General features: G+C 45.6%; 1 protein-coding gene across 1 annotated transcript in view; it reads left to right on the top strand.

Moving 5' to 3' along the window:
* The window catches only part of Sulf1 (sulfatase 1), a 162,673-nt gene extending 145,589 nt beyond the window's left edge, over positions 1 to 17,084 (top strand). Inside the window, exons 19-22 of the mRNA NM_134378.3 lie at positions 3,650 to 3,792; positions 3,885 to 4,008; positions 6,796 to 6,829; positions 14,758 to 17,084. Coding sequence (NP_599205.2) covers positions 3,650 to 3,792; positions 3,885 to 4,008; positions 6,796 to 6,829; positions 14,758 to 14,788 — 332 coding nt within the window. The 3' untranslated portion in view covers positions 14,789 to 17,084. The remainder of the gene's footprint in view (positions 1 to 3,649; positions 3,793 to 3,884; positions 4,009 to 6,795; positions 6,830 to 14,757) is intronic.
* The last annotated feature ends 3,085 nt before the right edge of the window (positions 17,085 to 20,169 follow it).

Raw genomic sequence — 20,169 nt, 5'->3', positions numbered from 1 at the left:
GGTCTCTCTGAAAGGGTGACAGTTAAGCTGAGAACTACAGTCATAGGAACATCGTCCAAATGGAAGCGATCAGCGTTGCAGCAGCGTGAGCCCGTGAGCAGGGGTCAGAGGTGGGAATGAAGTTGGTGGCGATGTCACGAGGAAGGAAGCCCTGTGATGCACGGGGGACTGGGAAGCCCCTGAGAACAGGGCAGGATGACTTACAGCCTGTCTATTTTAGGAGGTCAGCTGCCATAGGCCTGCCTAAGCCAACGCCCCAGCCACTGCCAAACCTCCTGTGTGGTCTCCCACATCCTCTCCTCATCTCTGCAAACCATCCTTCAGAGTCAGAGTGACCTCCTAATGACATCTTGTTTCCTCTTAAAAAGCAACACACTAGCACAGATAGGAAAGACCCACACAGTATGCTCGGTCCTGTTCTGCCGTTTCCTCCTTCTCAGTTAAAAAATTTAAATTATATTTATATGTGCGTGTGTGTGTGTGTCTGCATGTTTCTGTTGCTCTATGGGTCTGTCTGTCTAAATGTACATATGTATGGGGACAGAATAGGGTGCTGGGTACGTGGGACTGCAGTTAGACCATTCAAGAGACGCCCACTTTTTTACATGGGTGCTGAGATCCAAACTTCTGTCCTTTTTTTATCATGTGCCCACAAGTTACACAAATGAACACATTGACCATATTTAATTAGGCTCTTCTTACATTATTACACTAACTTGATCTGTGTATTATAAAAAACTTAACTCATAATATCAAAGCCATCTTAAGGGTAGTTTTCATTTTAACCTTTGGAGGTCACAAAAAAAAATGTGGTTCCTTTTTATAAGTCTCAGTCCCACAGCCTGTCATACCAGGCACCAAAGGACACAGGGTGTCATAGTTATGTAAGGAAGGTAGACTCGGTCAGCTGCGGATGGACCGGCTGCATCGTAAGCATGCTGAGGCAGTGACGATCTTCAGTGTTTAATACCTTCATTAACTAAACGGTCATTTATTGAAATTAACCGTCAAATTTCTAACACCCTTGAGATTTATCAATTATTTGTGCAGAGCCAAAAGAAGTTATTATACTCAAATGGTTTATGAAGCAAGCTCAAAACCCACTTAGATTGTTGATTTGGTAAATTTCTACATAAGTTAAAAGTGTTCAGCTGCCTGGATTTCAATAGGTAGACATGAACTAATGTTCACATAGAAAGAATATAAATTATGAATGACATACTGAGAGCGCTTTCTATGCACAAAAAAAAAAAAATCAAACAAACGACAATATTCCCCATTTCCCAGATAGCCTTTTGTAAAAATGTTTCTGGACTGGAGGAGAGGTGTACATGCAGAACCTAGAACACAGGGGACTTTGGATCAGCATGACCACTGTCTGTGTGCTTTCGTAGCTGACGCATCACTGTCCAGACTCTTCTGGCACTCAGGGGGATCTGAGGCTAGCCTAGGCTCCATGGTCCAAGCCCCTATGCTGGGCAGCCGAAAGCTCAGAGTGCAGATTCACCAGCTGAAACCAGTAAGCCCTGTTGAGGGGGTCGGCACGGGAAGTTGCAGCCCTCGGTGGTGGGTAAAGATCTGGTCTGTTAAACTATTTGAAACTGTGATCCTCTTCTCTGTTGGAAAGATCCGTTGATCCCCTTTTAGCTTGGGGACCAGATCTCGTGTGTCTAATATGGCAAAGGGCAGTAGTCCATCTTGACGTTAACCTCGCTTCCAGCCAGATTCCCTTGCCACCAGTTATCATCTACTTGACGCTGGCCCTTAGGTTTCCCATCTGTCTACATGTGGACATGGGTGCAGTAAGGTGTCTAACAGTCCCCAGAGATCTAAATGAGGTGAGATATGCAAACATCTTACATCAGAAGTCCATCCCATTTACTGTACACGTACCCTAAATGTTTTAAGAAATATTTGCTAAAAAGCACATCATTAACCCCCTACACACACACACACTTTTACAAAAAGAACAAATGGCTTGTTTTAAATTTTGATGTATCTTTCTTTGATGTAACTTTCTACAAGCTACCTAGGGAGCCTATGTGCAAAAGATGTTGACAGTCAAATCTCGTTGCATATTAGAATACTGTAGCGAGAGGTCTTGGGGAAATTTAAGAAGTAAAGTGTTTGCCATGTAGATATGAAGACCTGAAATCATGCCCAGGACTCATAAAATGCTAGGCCAGGAAACATGGTTGCAATCTCACTGCTGGCGAGAGGGAAACAGGCAGCTCCCTGGGGCTTGTGGCCCACCAGTGTAGACTGCTTTAGGGAGTTCCAGACCAAAGAGAGATCCTGTTTCAAAAACCTGAAATGACACCGAAAGTTGTCCTCAGTCCTCTCCATGTATACACATGTGTACCTACACACACACACACACACACTCACACACACACTCACACACACACACACACTCACACACACACACTCACTCACACACACACTCACACACACACACACTCACACACACTCACACACACACAGACACACACACACAGACACACACACACTCACACACACACACTCACACACACACACTCACACACACACACTCACACACACTCACACACACTCACACACACACACTCACACACACACACACTCACACACACACACAGACACACACACACACACTCACACACACACACACACAGACACACACACACAGACACACACACACACTCACACACACACACACACACACTCACACACACACACTCACACACACACACACAGACACACACACACTCACACACACACACACTCACACATACACACACACACTCACACACACACACACACACACACACGAGAATACATATGTAGAATCTCTTGAGTCATATATGGAAGCAGCATTTGTCCATAAAAAGCTGATATCTGGTAAGCTGAGGCAGGATTAGAGGGTGAAACGTGTAGCCAGAGAAAGGAATGCTGGGAGGTAGTCAGGTGGGAAGGCTTGTCACCCTGACTCTGAGAGGACAGACGAAACTGAGTGGAGGTAACCAGTCACAGGCCACACAGGGAATAGGATAAATGGGCTGTATCAGTTATGAGCTAATCAGGGAACAAGCCCAAGCTCACAGCCCAGGCACTACTAATAAATGCTAAGTCTCAGAGTTGTTATTCGGGAACTGCAGTGAGGGCAGAGAAGATCATGACTACACACACACGCTCACACGCGTGCTTCTGTACACACAAGAGCAGTGCAGTCTTCTGTAATTACAAATGACATTATCTCCAAGTCCATCAAGATGGCTCCACCCCATCTAAGGCTGTCTGTCCCTCCATATGTGCTGTGACCCTGAGTCAGGGCAAAGGCATTCCTTCTGTTGCTTTATGAAACAACCATCTTGTACTCTTCCCCCAATACTCTAGCCACTTGTCCCATTTTAGAGGCCACTGCCTTTAAAGAGTTATGGAGGGTCACTTAGTCAGCAGCCTGAGACTTGACCATGTTTCAGCCTGAGTGAGGTTTCAGATTTCACAGGCAGGTTGCGTGAAGGAAAGGCTGTAGTTGTTTTTGACAGACAACCCCAGTACTTAGAAGACAGAAACCAGAAGCTTGTAGAGAAATATTGGCATAGCCAGCCTGTGAAGCCTTTCACTCTCCCCTTTGTGCTTTCTTTTTTTTTTTGCTCTTCTCCAACAGTGGGATCTTTCTGTGCATGCACGAGTTCTAACAACAATACCTACTGGTGTTTGCGTACGGTCAATGAGACGCACAATTTTCTCTTTTGTGAGTTTGCTACTGGCTTTCTGGAGTATTTTGACATGAACACAGATCCTTACCAGGTAAGACAATATGTTTCGTTCCATGAGGGTGGCTGGGAATGAGATAAGCAGACACGAGCTGAAGTCCTCTGTCCTGTCCTCTTCGCCTACAGCTTACAAACACGGTGCACACGATAGAACGGGGCATCTTGAATCAGCTACACATACAGCTGATGGAGCTCCGAAGCTGCCAAGGGTATAAACAGTGCAACCCAAGACCCAAGAGCCTTGACGTTGGTAAGAAGAAAAATCCCTTCCATTTAGAGTATCGTTTTGTATTATCAGTATTTCTCCATTTGAAGCATTTCAGGGTATAAGCATATTGTTTAGGCTACTTGGACTGTATGTTATGAGAAACTCTGCAAACAGTTCCAAATGTAATTTGATCTCTAAGTCTCTCCCTCTGGGTACCGTTCCGAGGAACTGAAATTACTGAAAGACTGAGTAAGTGCGTCCCTCCAATGTCTTGCATGTGTCTGTCTGTTCTATCAGAAAGTCTTTATTTTGACAGAAGCATCTGTGGAAAGGTGAGGCTGAGGCTTTCGAGAGTCCTTACCATTGCCCTGAACAGTGGGGACAGCAGAAGCTCTTCTTGTTACAGTCACGTGGTAGACATACAGTGTCCTGCTCCAGCCTGTCATTCGTACCGCCCCACCCTCATCAGCCCCATACCTGGGATGGCTACCTTTTTTGCCGCTGTTTCCAATTTGAAAATAGAAAGTATTTAGGAAGCTCATTAAATTAGAGTCTGAATTGGCTCTGGGAAGATGTCTGGCCCTGTCCTGCTGTGTGTGCCTGATGCCTTTCTCCTTGAGCTTATACAGATGTGGCTCTTTGAACTGCCCATCCAGCCTGTGCCTGGCTAAGGAAAAGAGTCATAGTCTGTATCATTGCTATAAAAATGTAAATGTCAGCTCACCGCAAAAGGGAGAAAGGAAAAGAACTGCAGATGGCCCTGACATCCCTACAGGATGACAAACCGAAGTCACTGGCATTGGAAAACCATTTCCAGGAGCCCCATATTGTTAGTGACAATTCTTACTGTGCATAGCTGAGGCTGACCTCCATCTTACTGTGTATGGCCAATCTCTCAAAGACTATGGGTGTGAGTCCCAAGACCTGGCATACATGCAAGAACCTGCCCTCCCCGTCCCACTCTGGTTTTGATTATGTGCACAGGTCTGAGTCTGTATTTGGGTTTGTGCACATGAGTGCCAGACCAGAAGAGGCCTGGGTTATCATCCCCTAGAGCCAGAGTTACAGGCAACTGCAAGCCACCTGATGTGGTGCAACAAGCCAAATGCTTGTCCCCTGGGAGAGCACTATGCACTCTTAACCGGTGAACCATTTTTTCCCATCCCAGATGAAAACCACATTAATGCAGCCATGTCTCATCCCGTGCTCTGAGGATCCTGGTGTAGAGCCAGTGTCTCATCCTGTGCTCTGAGGATCCTGGTGTAGAGCCTTGTGTACAGCATCCTGTGCTCTGAGGATCCTGGTGTAGAGCCTTGTGTACAGCATCCTGTGCTCTGAGGATCCTGGTGTAGAGCCTTGTGTACAGCATCCCGTCCTCTGAGGATCCTGGTGTAGAGCCTTGTGTACAGCATCCTGTGCTCTGAGGATCCTGGTGTAGAGCCTTGTGTACAGCATCCTGTGCTCTGAGGATCCTGGTGTAGAGCCTTGTGTACAGCATCCCGTGCTCTGAGGATCCTGGTGTAGAGCCTTGTGTACAGCATCCCGTCCTCTGAGGATCCTGGTGTAGAGCCTTGTGTACAGCATCCCGTCCTCTGAGGATCCTGGTGTAGAGCCTTGTGTACAGCATCCCGTGCTCTGAGGATCCTGGTGTAGAGCCTTGTGTACAGCATCCCGTGCTCTGAGGATTCTGGTGTAGAGCCTTGTGTACAGCATCCCTAGAGATCAAACCAACAGCCTTTTGGTTATGGCACTTTTTGCTGGTTACTTTTTTTGTTGCTGTGATAAAACACCATGACCAAAAGCCACTCATGGAAAAGTTCGTTTCCATTCACAGTTCCGAGTGGGTAAGAGTCCATCATTGTAGGGAAACGTAGTAGTGAGTGGTAGGCAAGGTGGATGAAGCAGGAAACTGAACCGCACGCAAAAATCAGAGAACAGCATGTGAGGTGAGACTGTAAATGCTCAGAACACCCCCAGCGACACCCCCAAAGCTTCCGTACCTCCCCAGATTGCTTCTCCAAATGGAGACCAAGTGTTGAAACATCTCAATTGACGCGGGAGGGGGCTGTCACAGACTTGAAGGGAGAAACGAGGTTCTTCTCCCAAAAGGATCAACCTGCTCACTGGTCATTCCCACGTCTGTGGGATCCCAGATCAAGCAATGAGAATCCCACGAGGATCACACCTCAATTCCCCATTAACTAACACCTCAGGAAAATCAGCCTGCAAAGTAGGTATTTTGGCCGCTTACTTTGTTCGGTCTAAAGCTTTGGAAATATCGTACTTTTATATTGACCTTTCCCAGAAATCAAAGAAAGAAAACCAGAGATGAATGGGGGGAAAGCCACCTTGTGTAGACCTGGGATCTATGCCAAATATTACACGCTGCTTTCACTCCCAGAAAGAGTGGCTCCTTAAGAGCTCCACTGTGAGAACCTGACAGGATCCTCAATGGGCAAGTGACAGTCCCGGTCAGGCCTTCCTACTGACTGTTCCTACAGGAGATCATTGTTGGCCTGGTTTTTCAAGCACCCCTCTCCCCTCAAATTTAAAATTTACTCAGAATTACATGAACACTTGTCTCTCCGCTTTCTCTTCGTAATCCAATTTTTTTTCTTTTTTACATTTTTTTTTGCCTTAAACCTTTTTATTCTCAGAACTCAGTCTTTCTGAAAATAATAAATAAGACTATCTCCGATGGATTTCAATGCTGCCTGTATTTAACACAGCCTGTTTCTTTCTAGGATTTATTGTATTCGAGGAAACTGCATACTGAAAGTTCTATTAGTTCTAAAGCTAACCAATTCCTCTTGTATTTCCTTATGTCAGGAACTAAAGAAGGAGGAAACTATGACCCACACAGGTATTCACACGTTTTTGGTTTTGTTTTAATTTTCAGCAGCTTTTTTCCCATAATTGCATGATCCATCATTTCAGCTAGTTTGTTTCTTACTAGCTTGCACAGAGCATAGGTCATGGTGCATGTGTGTTCTAACAATGTCCTTCTTCCCACCGAGTCCCTGGTTCATGGCCCATCATTCTGCTGTCAGTAAATGCATCTGCCCCCCACAAGATGCCTCTCTGAGCATGGACTCTCTCTTGTGCATGCCATGCCTGTTTGCTTGTCTGTCAAATGATGCTTTGAAGCAAGGAATGCCATGACCAGAAAGGGGAGGTGGCCTCGGGGACATCCAGGGATTTCCCTTCGTTCTGTTGGGCAGAGAGGCTACATAGGACTAAGTGGGAAATATTTTTTCCATTTAAGAATATTGCTAATACTTTTACAAGGGACAGAGGGAAATTTGAGACCACTCTGAAGTCGAAGTCAGAGGAGAACAAAGAATTTCCTTGTGAACAGTCATTAATCAACTTTGTTGGCAAAAGCAATGGTCATAGGGAGAACTCTGAGGAATGAGGGGGACTGAGAGAGGGTGCCAGGGGTTAGGCACAGGGTGTTCTGGGTCAGATCGGAAGTTTCCAGAAATCACCAGAACAAGTCCAGACACATGAAATCTCATACATAGCCCTCATCTTGAGATCTTTACCCCTTTAACCCTCATCCTTCTCTCCCACATGGAGGAGACCATATACCTAGTAAGTTGCCCACTGATTGTCCAGAAATGTCAGAATGTCACCCAGTGCTGTTTTCCTACCCTGAGCCTCTGCTTCAGGGAATTGACCTGGAATGTGTCGTGTGTGTGTGTGTGTGTGTGTGTGTGTGTGTGTGTGTGTGTGTGTGTACTATCTTCACCATCAGTGATGCTTTGGTGTGTCCAAACTCTGATCTCATTTAAGTTGCCACTTCCTACCAAAGCAGTTGAATTACTTGGCACTATCCACACTGATACCTTCTCAGAGAAGCAAAACAATGAAAACAGGAATATGGCAAGGTGTAGGGGCAGATGGAGGATTGAGGAATGGCGGTAAAAAGGCCCCAGTATCCCGGCTTTGTTTTCTTTCTCTCTGCCACCTTTTCTGATACCATTTAGCATCTCTGAAGCAAAGGGCTGCTTCTAAAGGGAAGTGTGGGACATGCTGGCCCCGGAGGTTGGTGGAGGAGCTGAGAGGTGTGATCAGGGTGCCTTTCGATGTCAATATTCTCGTCAAAAGCATAAGCTCTGACTGTGACGCGGTGTGAGGTAAGGATCGGTAGCTCTGGCAGGACGTTTCTTTTTCCCTTCGTGCATGAACATCACTTCCGCTGCCATGCTGTGATGTTCACGCAGAGGACTTGGCCACGTGGCCAAGAGGCCAGTGACTACGGGGCTGCTGAGAAGTTCATGGAGGCTTTATAGTGCAGGTCGGCTGCCTGGTTCTCTTCACTGAATCCTCTAGGCCACAGACTACAGTAAGAGCCACCCTTGGCCTCTGTTCTCTGTCCACAGTGGGCCTGATTCCTCTTCCTGCAGAGCAATAGCTAGTGGGATGGTTGTGGGTGGCATAGCTATTCATCTCCATGGTAATACCAAGCTGCCTACAGTTCTAGTCTAGGCTGTGTGCACGCTGGCTGGGTGTGTGCACGTTTGCTGTGTGACAAACTCCACAGACTGAGAGCATTTGTTAGTAAACAGAATGCAGGATGTAAAGCAACTTGTGTGAATGAAGCAACATGTGAGAGGGAACAGTGTGTGGTATTCAATCTTAAACATAAGCTAAAATATTTTACAAATATCGTCTGGAAAAGCTGTATTGTGGAAATTCTCCTAGTGGTTTTATGACCTCCTTGTTTCCAAGGTGGGGTGAGACTTATCTGTAACTTAAATCCTTTACATTTATTCTAAAGATTTGCTTTTCAGAACAAAGCCAGCCACATGTTTGCTCTCTAAATAGATGGTCCAATAGAGAAGTCTGGTTCTGTGTGCTGAGAAGTGTCAGAGGCCAGACCAGGACACAGGTGATGAGCATCCACACTGGCCTTGAACTCATTAATCAGTGCCCAGAGGACTACCTTGCATTTACGATCCTCCTATTTCTTCTAAGTGCTAAGATTCTGGGCATACGCCACCATACCCTGTTTATATGATACTAGAGATTGAACCTGGGCGTCTATGTCTGCTAGGCACACACTCCATCAACCAGGATACATCACCCGCCACCCTAATGTCTAGTAATTTTTAATGTTCTGTCTTCATATGATTTAGCATTTGCAGAAAGGCTATTGGAGTAGCTCCAAGACCTTTCACCCTGTTTGCTTCTTGTCTCTCATTTCCTCTTTCTCATACAAACACAGCTTCTCCTTCATTTCTGAGTCATTTTCAGTCATCGAATCCCTCTGTGTAGAAATGTTTTACTATGTACTTCCCAAGAACACTTTTGCACATAACTGTTGTAAACTACCTAACATCAGGCCATCAATATCAGTCAGTGTCTTTCTAATCCACATTCGGCAGCCACATGTTGCCAACTCTTCTAATAAGGTCATGCTTATAGCATTTTGTTTCTGGCCCAGGATTCAATCCAGAATCATACATCATATAAATTGTCACCTTTCTTCAATGTCATCTCTACCAGAACAGTTTCTCAACTTTCCATTGTTGGTCATGACATTCTATAGGCCACCAGCCAGTTGATTAATAAAATGCTTCTCGACTTGAAATGCCTCTCGGCTAGTCCTGAGTTCTCACAACAAGACGAGAGTTGTCTATTTGGAACAGGTCTATTATAAAAACATGCTGTCTGTGCCTAGGGCTATCGTCTCTGGAACCTTGCTTTTTGGCTAATGTGTTGTTTGCCAGGCTAGCCCACTATACAGCATCAGTAATGCAGGTAGCCTCCTAGGTTTTGCTGGCAGTTGTGAGTTTTTGCCTGATTGCTCATTGTGCTTGTCTGGTGTTGGAGTGAGTACGCCATCCCTGAGTCCCACGCCAGCCTTTAGTTATTCATTACTAACGTGATGGCTGCACACGGAGGTTCCCCAGCTCCATCAGTTCTCCTGTGTTTCTCAAGTCATGTTCTACCATGAAGAACTCCTTGCCCTCCTCACCTACATAGCCATTTGTGTGAGGACAGAGCAAAGCTTCTCCTTTTTCCTCTAGATATTCTTTTGCTGTTACTAATGAAGTGGCCGTGGATCGGTCACTAGTGTCTCTTTAAGATCTCTCTGTTGTTTTTCTGGAAAGTTTCCCATTGTTCCTGAATACCTCGCTGCTGGATGCCCTGAAATATGTCCAGTGTCGTCTTATATTTTTGACACCCAACATTCAGAAGCAGCCATATCTGGGTACCAGGGTTTTTTGTTTGGGTTCGTTTGTTTGTTTTGTTTTTGAGAGGTCTGGAAAGAAGCCACAGATCTGGACTTGAAATGTTCACAATAGCTACAGAGCTGTCTGGGCATCAGGTCCATTCTTTTACCTGTGAAAAGGTGCCTCCCAAGGGGATTAATTCTTCAGTGTGATTTCACTTTGTCCTTGATCCTAACAAGGCTCTTTTAGGGCGCCCCATTGGGAGATACACTTTGAAACCAAGTTGTATAAACCATCTTTATGCTAAGGAACAGTCAGCGGCTACTTTGTTAGTACTGTTGCCATTCGTGAGAATTGAAATTGTCAAACTCCATCTATGAGATACTCGGACAGTTGTTCTCTGTAGATATACGAGTAAGTTACATTAATAGATCTGCTTTAAAAAAATAGATAATGGAGAAAAATTTATTTAAACTTATCCCCATCTGGCTTACAGAACAATGACACTCGGACTGTGGTTTATTTATGTGCCTTTAGCAATCACTAGGGGGACCCCAATCTGTTTTTCTAACTGCTGAGCTGGCTACTTCTCCAGCTGTGTACCCCCAAAACTTGCTGTCTGACTCCTCCTGGGTTGTTTCTGTTCCAGCAGTCTGGCGTCCTGGGAGAGTATTTCACTTGGGTGCGTGCCGCTGGTTCACATCTTCTCTAAGCTCCTCCTCCTCTCCTCCTTTTTCCCTTCCTTGTCATCCCTACTCTCTACAGACAGCGGGGTAACTGAGAACCTGCCTACCTTAATCCCACCAGTAATTGGCCGTAGCCATTTTTATTTAACCAATAGTTTTTAAATTCAGTCATATAACCAATAGGTTTTTTAAAAAGCTGGCATATGAAGGAATTCGTTTGTCTCAGGACAACTAGACCTTGAAACAGAATTTAGCATTTCAATACACAGACCAAATCCAACAAGACAAACCTTTGATTCCCAGACTAAATTCCTTTGGGCTGCCTTCATGCTTTTCTAACATAGCATGGAGCTCTTTATAGTAGTTATAAGGGGCTCACATTTACCAGCAATGGCTGCCTATCGGCTTCCTTCTGTTGGTGCTAGCACGACTCTTCAAACATGGTTTTAGGCTCTTAGGGTTGCCGTAGCAACTTACTGACGTATCTCTAGCATGCACTTATTCTCTTGAGTTTCTAGAGACAAGACGTCTAACATGACTCTTCCTGGCCTCAGACCAGCGTGTCCATAGGCTTGCATTTATTCAGGGCTTCAGAGACCTCTTTTTCTTTGTCCTCTCTGGTTTAAGTGGCTTCATTTGTTCCTTATCCACTGCCTCATCTTGGAAGCCAGTAACATAATCATCTATTCTTTCTGCCTCCTCTCCTGTGCACTCCAGAGTCCTATCTCCTGCTCTTACTACCCTACCTCCATCTCCTTCCCAAAGGACCCCAGTGGTTATCTTGGCTTTACCTGGTCATTGCGCTGTCGAGACACATGACTTGGCCACACTTGTAAGACTCCTTTTGCTTCCTAAAGAGGCAATCCCAGAGCTTCTGTGGACTTGGATGTGGACATTTCTGAGGGTGAGGGGAGACACTGTTCTGCCTTACTGTACTCTGAGTTATACTTGCTTCATCAAATGTTTTCTCTTCCTTGTGGTTTCCTAGAACAATTTGCAGAGCTCACAGCTATAGGTGGGCAACATCTTCCGGAGAAACCACATGGGCCAGATACTTTCTTACTGAGTGGTTTTCAGTAACGTCTTTGGCAGAAATGGCTCTGTTTCAGCTTTCTATGCCCGCTGGATCAGCTTCAGTTGCTTCCAGAGCAGTTGTTAAGCATTTGCGTGTAAAGGGCTGGATGAAGAGAAGCCTGAGGTGACCTGAGGAATCGCACAGTTGCCCCAGCATCTTTCCCTGCTCAGTCTTCTTTATACAGCTTGAAAGCCGCCCAGTGGGGACCCTCTTTTAGCCTCCCTTGCTGGAGGTGACACTGTGACCAGTTTCTCAGGTCATTGCCTTCTCCCACTGCCTCATACAGCAGCGACATGAACTTCTCAAGCCAATTCCCTGTGGAACCAGGACTCTGAATGTGCGATGCAGTGGACTGTGTCCATTTAATACAATGTATCCATTTAAAAGGTGAAATGGCCGCTGGATGGTATGACGCAAGCCTTTAATCCCAGCTCTCGGGAAGCAGAGGCAGGTGGATCTCTTTGAGTTGGAGGCTGCCTGGACTACAGAGAACCAGTTTCAGGACAGCCAGGGCTGCACAGAGAAACCCTGTCTTGAAAAACGGGATTTTGTTTTGTTCTTGAAATAAAACAAACAAACAAAAAAGAAATCACTGCTTGTCCCCAGAAGCAGAAAGTTTCCCTGGTTTCAATTCTGTAACTCAATAGCATGGTGTTTTCTGTTTCAAACCTTTGATATTTTGAACATTTCGTGTACCTGTAGGGCTAGAAGCTCAGTCCGGAGGGCTCTGCTTCTGTCCAGACCCATGAGACACCTTGATCCCTGTGTGGTCCACCTGCTAGCTGTGTACAAAGCCTTCTTGCCCTGGGGACATCTTCCCCATGACCATCTGGACTCTTACCTCTCTGGTTGTCCTACAGGACAGCTCTTACATGACTGAAGAGTTGTAACTTTAGATTTGGGCCATCTCCAGTGGTCTAACCCTGGCCTTGTCCACTCATGTCATGCACATAGCTCGTGCCTCAAGAGGCACACCTAAAGGTCCAAGTAGTATCCTTGTTTCTGACATCTGAGCTGTCTGGGGTGAAGGGCTTCTTCTGTTACCTGTCCATGAACTTCACCTTGCATCTTCTGTGCTGACTTCTGTACGAAGAGAATTGTTCCCCTCCCCATCTCTGATGCCTGGCAAGGGGTTCATTCCTTCAAATAGTTGCCTTGTTTTCTCCTGGTTTCAAACTGTTTTCCTACAGCCTTGGGGACCTGAAGAAGAGCTGGACTGGCTGTAGGACTCTTGCTACCAACTTGATTTTCTTACTGCAAATGGTTTCACACCCCTACCGAGCACGGCCACACTGTGGGTTTTGTCAGTTAATGGGTCAAGATTTTTGGCAGGGACATTTTTCATGAGAATACTTTTTTAAAATTCTTGTTTCGTATTTTCTTTCAGTAATTTTGTGTAGGTTCTAGTTTGCTTTTGTTTCACTAATTTGGGGATTTTACAAAGATTTCTGGGCTGGGGGGTGTGTTTCCTGTGAGTATAGCCCAATATAATGTAATCTTACCATTGAATTACTAAGGGCTAGAGTTGGAAGTCCTGGGTCCTCCCATGGACCTGAAATGCCTTCCCTTTACTTCCCTCTTCCTCTCCCACCCACTTCCTGGAAGTGTCCTCCTTTCCTTGTTTCCTTTCTCCCTAGAGCATCTTTCCAGCGACTGCCAGCCTGAATCCCTTGCAGTACCCTCCCGTGCTGTCAGGGCCATGACTCACCAGGATTCTGGACAGTGTCTCGTGCACGGGGTGACATTTTCTCCCAGGCCACTTCAAGTCGGCCTTAGCTTTGTCTCCACATCTCTTCCCTACATTTTCCCCAAGGCTTGTACCAAAGCGTGGTTCACAACTCTGCCGGGGTCCGGAATCTATAGTCTTTTTTTTTTTCTAGCTTCCAGGTGACCTGAAAACTACAGATCCCTCTCTTACAGTTTCATCAAAGGTGTGGATTTTTGTATTGGTCTTACTGATTTCCTTTATGAGGAATTCATCTCACTAATCTAGGGTCCCCTTTTCTAAATCTCCTCTGAGCCCAGTGTTGTACTGTCAGAAAGGAAGCTGGTGTGCTCTGTGCATGTAAAACCTGCTCACATAGACGCTTCCTGGAAGTTGTGCCCACGCAGGACCGTGCCCATGAAGAAAGGTTTCTGAGCAGCTCACTTGCAAAGCTTAAGATTTGTTTTTGAACTGTGCCCATGAAGAAAGGTTTCTGAGCAGCTCACTTGCAAAGCTTAAGATTTGTTTTTGAACTGTGCCCATGAAGAAAGGTTTCTGAGCAGCTCACTTGCAAAGCTTAAGATTTGTTTTTGAACTGCGTGCCGAGAAATGCAAAATAAAGACACTGCACTGAGAATTTTCCAATTAAATTAGAACATCTTGCAGTCTGTGCATTGCCTGGTATAAATGGCTCTGTCTTGTGACTGTTATCACACTGAGCACTAAGCAAGCCCGGTAAGCAAACTGTCCCTGCAGTGGGCAGAGCAGTACCACTCCCATCTCCACACCAGCGGAGCCAAAGGCGGTCTTGAGTTTCTCATTCCCCTGCCTCGACCCCCTGAGTATCGTGATTACAGGAGTGTCACTGGCTTTACATGTGCGAGGCATCAAACCCAGGCTTTTGTACATGCCGTGCACCACTTCCCCAACTGACCTCCATCCCCAGTCTCCCCTGTCTCTGGTTTTTATTGTCCTCCTGTCACCTTCGTATGCAAAGGTCACTCTTGAACAGTCAGCTCCTGGGGGAGATTACTTTCCATTTCTACAGTTCAGATTAACCTATATAATAGTTACAGTGCTTGTCTGGCTAAGTCAAAAATGTTTTGTTGCACTAACGAGGTCCCTTGGTTTCTCTTCTCACAGAGGACAGTTATGGGATGGATGGGAAGGTTAGTTGGTCCAGTGTCGCTTCAGACACCAACTGGCAAGGCCTGGAGGAGTTATCTGGTGCAAACGACATCAAAGAGGACAGATCTAACCCTAGACTGAGGCCGGAGGCCTGGACCAATTACCTGAGGGATGTCCACAGAGCCTTTGCACTGCTGAACAGTCACCCTGATCCAAACCAAGTAAATGGGACTCCAACTGCACCAAGCGGTGGCCTCCCAGTCACCTCTGCTGAGCTCTTGGTGCCGGCAGAGATGGCTTCTGCAGAGTCAGGTGAAGACCCAAGTCATGTGGTTGGGGAAACGCCTCCTTTGACCTTGCCAGCCAACCTCCAAACCCTGCATCCGAACAGACCAACGTTGAGTCCAGAGAGAAAACTTGAATGGAATAACGACATTCCAGAAGTGAATCGTTTGAATTCTGAACACTGGAGAAAAACTGAGGAGCAGCCAGGACGGGGGGAGGTGCTTCTCCCCGAAGGTGACGTCAGTGGCAACGGTATGACAGAGCTGTTGCCCATCGGTCGGCACCAACAAAAGCGTCCCCACGATGCGGGGCCAGAGGACCATGCTTTTGAAGATCAATTGCATCCTCTCGTCCACTCTGACAGAACTCCCGTTCATCGGGTGTTCGATGTGTCCCACTTGGAGCAGCCTGTTCACTCCAGCCACGTGGAAGGAATGTTGGCCAAGATGGAGGGGATGGCACAAAGGAGTGGGCACCAAGTCTCGAAGGCAGCGCCTCCTCTCCAGTCACTTCTGCTTAGATTACATGTTGCCTAACAATGTTTCTTTCCATGTTTTGATTAGTAAACTAACTCGTGGTGGCAATCATGACTCCCAACCTTCTGAGCTCCCCCGGGTACGCTTGCACCGTAGACGCTCATGTGCGCACGTGCGGGTGATGCTCACACACAGACTCATTGTAATTCACCGTTTTACCGAGAAGGGGGGGGGTGCGAATTTTCTGTGTTGATGCTTTGTTTTTGGTACTAAGACAGTATTATCTTTTGAATATTGTAGGGACATGAGTATATAAAGTCTATCCAGTCAAAATGGCTAGAATTGTGCCTTTGTAAGTTTTAAAAACTTGATGCCCAGATGAGTCTGTGAGCACATCTTCCCCGCCTGCCTAACGGAGTTGGAATTTGTTTCTAACCACTGTAATTCTTCAACATCATCACCTTTGGTTCAGTGATTTTGCACTTTGAGTTTGGATACTGTGTCTGCTTGGTTGGTAGTGTTAGTATTTTTCTTTTAAACAGGCTTATCAGAGTTGCACACTTTGTCCTAGGCAGGGCAAAGGAATAGACGCCCAGCAAGGACACACAGTATAGGTAACATACTGCTTATCGTACGCTTTTCCCACAAAGCATTGCATGTGTTTTTACCTCGACGTGCTAAAGTTGATTAGCAGAAAGGCATGACTCACAATTTTGGTGGTAAAAAATAAACCCTGAGGGAGCAAGCAATAACTAAAACAAGATTGAGCTGCTCTCTCTGTGCTTACTAAATAGATGCTCGCCCTGCTAATGCTTGCCCTCTTGAAAGAAGAAACAGGATGCACACTGCTTTATTTCAATCTTCCTCTTTTTTTCTTGGTTTCACCAGTGAGCGTAAGCATTGGAAAAATATGTGTAGTCTTATCTTTCTATAAGACGATTTTAATAAACTAAAATCACAAATGCTGTAAAGTTTGAGTGCACCAGAATGGAGGCTAACTTCATAAACATTGTGCTGTGCGAATATTCCTAAAATGATCCCCAAGCTGTGGTTTTCTAGAAGACATAGTTCAGAACCGCTTTTGAAAAATCTGTCCTCGTGAGCTCACTCAGTTTCTGTCGGACTTTTAGAGACAGTGGAAGGATTACCTCATTGAGACGTTTCCGTGTCCTCTTCAACTCCACAGGGTCTTGACGGTGGCTTTGTTTTTCCTTCTAGACTATTCAAACATGTAGATAAGTTATATTTTTCTTTAAGTGTTTAAAGTAAACACTTTTCAAGAAAACTTGATGTGGTCGAGTTGAGTCCTTGCTAACTTTCCGTCTGTATACAAGAGTCTGTACATGTGTTAAGCCTAACCAGCTGTCAGATGCGGATGTCATCTGCTGAGTGACAGAGTTAACATATTTATGGTCCTGAATGTTGTGCTTTGTAAAGAGATTGAGATACTAGGAAGCATACTATGCTCCATTTTTTTTTAATCCTATGTAATACTCTGTGATACTTTTTATAAAACAATTCTGGCTTCAGGAAAGTCTAGAAGCAACATTTTCTGGAAATAAAAGGTGTTGAAACTTTTTACCCGTTTCAGAGAAATGAACTTAAGCCAGCTTTTGGGGTCACACATCACTTTGAAGTTAGCTGAGTCTAAGTCTCACCTTGCATGACTGAGTGGTAAGCACACTTGTCAAACTGCCCGCAGAATCCACATGCTGTCGGTCACTCCCTGGTTAGTACCTTTCTGATTTTGCCTCATAACGGCCCAGAGGAAGAGGCAGAATGTCTCCTTACACAACCCGAGAAGGCTGCAGAGGGTCCAAACTTTCAGTTTCACCACGAACAGCACCTCGAGTTCACAGGGAACTCTGAGCTTTGAGGCAAGTCTAGCTGCCCAAGACCTCACATATTTGATAATGACAAATCCCAAATGCTTTTGTGAAAAAAAACTCTTGAAATGGCCTAAGGATAAGAAATTAAGAGTGTGTGAAATGTCTAGATTAGAGGCTGAAAGAAAGAAAGGAGGAGGAAACAGCAAAGGGTTCAAAGACTTGCCCATTGGTCCTGGAGGAATCCACACAGAGCATCGTCCACAGCAAGCAAGCTCTGGGGGGCATCTTGTTCAGAAATGTATCTTCAGTCCATGCTTCTTTCTTTAAATAGTGCAAGTGAGTTGTGTATATGAGAGAGAGTCTCTGTGTGGTTCCACATGTGTGTGCCCTAGCCAGATATCCCTCTGCCTCCACATTTCTTCAGCGACCTTTCAGGCTTCCGTGCTCATTGCCCTACCTTCCCATAGACATTTTTTTAAAATTTCCACGTGTGACAGAGACCCTGCGGTATCTTCTTCTTCCTTTCCTGTAAGATATTTCTGAGGCCACATGTCTATTCTACTGCAGTGCAGTTCAGTCAATAGTTGTGCAGTCTCCCCCATGCAAAGAGGGCGTATGTCCGCAGAACTGCTTCAAACCTGCTTCAAGAGGTGGAAGGACCCTTAGAGACTACCTGCCCCGGGGTAGCGTTTGATCTGTGACCTCATGAAGGACTAAGCTGACCTCTGTGTTCCAGTCCCTGCTTACCCTGGACTTAAAAGATGAAGAGGACCTGCTGCTCTATGCTTCTCCCATTTAAACACAACGTGTGCATCATATAAGCATTCACACAACACACACACACACACACACACACATACACACACACACAGAGTCAGGGAAGAGAAAATGAGTAGTCTACAGGGCCCCACTAGATAAAGCCATGTTTGGCAAGAAAAACAGTGAGCATGACATTAAAGGAGACCTACACATCCTGGGGGTGTAGTTCAGGGGCCAGGGTGCGTGGCTAGCATACACAAAATTTGGGGTGAGTGTCTAGTGCTGTGCAAGTGACGTGGTGCCGAGAACCCACAATGCAAGCACTTGGAGGTGGAAGCAGAAAGAGCAGGCGTTCAAGGTCCTTCCTCAACTTCATAGTGAGACTGAGGGATCCTGCTAGAAAGAGACAAGCAAGCTACCCCAAGTTCATTTTGAACTCTAACGTTTATAATTACTGTGACCTTAGAAAAGCTCTCTAAGCCCATAAACCTGTGACAATCGTTTACAGAAACTAACAAGGACTTTGGATTAACAATGACAAGTGCTCAGCAGATGCACTTTCTTATCCCAGACTGTCCTGGGAGATATCAGGACTCTGCTGAGCGTTTGTGGCCTTCAAAGGCCCATCCTAGATGGTTTCTGCCAGCTACCAACACAGTTGAGCAGATGTTTGGCATCTGAGTCAAAAACACCACCACCAATCTCAAACTACACCTGAGACCTTCTTGGTCTTCTCTGGAACGGGGAATGGGCAGGGCTGGAGGGTGTGGCCTCTTCAATTTCCCAATGGAGTCAAATTTTGTTGGGTGTTTACAAAGTCTAGGTTTGTAGACAATGCATTCTTTTTTTTTTTTTTACTTTTTTTTTATTAACTTGAGTATTTCTTATATACATTTCGAGTGTTATTCCCTTTCCCGGTTTCCGGGCAAGACAATGCATTCTTGTATATCGAGTAAGATCCCCTAACAAAGCATGCCCCACCCTGGGTCTCTGGGGCCCCTGTGACCCACAAAGCTGCTGTTGGGAACTGTAATAGTCCCCTAAGGCCCTCTTGAGACTTCTCCAAGTTCCCAGTCCCATCCCATACTCAAGAACCATCCTACTGTGACCTCACTCAGTGGGCCATCAAGACACCCATGACACTGTGCACTCAAGTAAAGAGAACGACCTTTAAAAATTAGACTCTTATAATTAGGGAGTAGAGACATCACACAAAGACTTCAAGCTGCTATGGGAACTATGACCAAAAATACCACTTTCTACTGGATCTCCTAGCCCTCATACCAGAAAACTTTTCAAACCCTCAGCTTGGAATCTGTACCTTCCTTCCCCTCCACTCCCCCACATCCATGTTTGTTAACCCGGTTCAAGGATTGAGGAGAACTAGTCAATTCTAATAGCTTTCCCCAGAAGGAAAAAGGTCCAAGACTTTCCATCTAAAGTCAGGAGCATAGTAGAGCATGTGCTTTTCATAATGAACACTAGGTGGCGATCGAGTACAGCTAAAGACATTTTCGTGTCCAGACCCTGCAGCTTGCTTGTGCTTGCTCTCGTGCATTGCGTGTGACGGGAACATATCTTGACCCGCGGGTCAAGCGTGCCCTTTCCTCAGTACCTGAGATCTCAGTCATAGCAGACCCAAGTGCTGTTTCAGATCGCTACCGTTTGCGTTGCTATCATACATTGGAACTGTGTCAAACACTGGCTCTTAAAATCAAAGGTGAGCAGGGAATCTCACGGCTCTGCTGACTTCGTGCAGTTAAAAGCGTGTCTTCAGCTCATATGTGCTGAAGCCTTGGAGACCATCTTCGCTGGCAACTTTACAAAGAAAAAAAAGAACCTAGATGCTTTTTCAATAACACTTAAAACTCCAAAGCTGGAGTTAAAACAAGAAAACGAAGTAGCCAAGGTCTATAACCCTTCTTACTGCTCATTTCTCAAGGTCATTCGTGTGTGTGTGTGTGTGTGTGTGTGTGTGTGTGTGTGTGTGTGTGTGTGTGTGTGTGTTCAGGTTACAGAAAATGCAAGAACTCCTGTTGCCGTACTCTGCACACACCATCGCCATTTTGAACAGCTGC

This window comes from Rattus norvegicus, chromosome 5 (genome assembly GCF_036323735.1).
Source record: "Rattus norvegicus strain BN/NHsdMcwi chromosome 5, GRCr8, whole genome shotgun sequence".
In the NCBI taxonomy this organism is placed as follows: Eukaryota; Metazoa; Chordata; class Mammalia; order Rodentia; family Muridae; genus Rattus; species Rattus norvegicus.
This window is presented reverse-complemented; position numbering and strand designations above follow the sequence as displayed.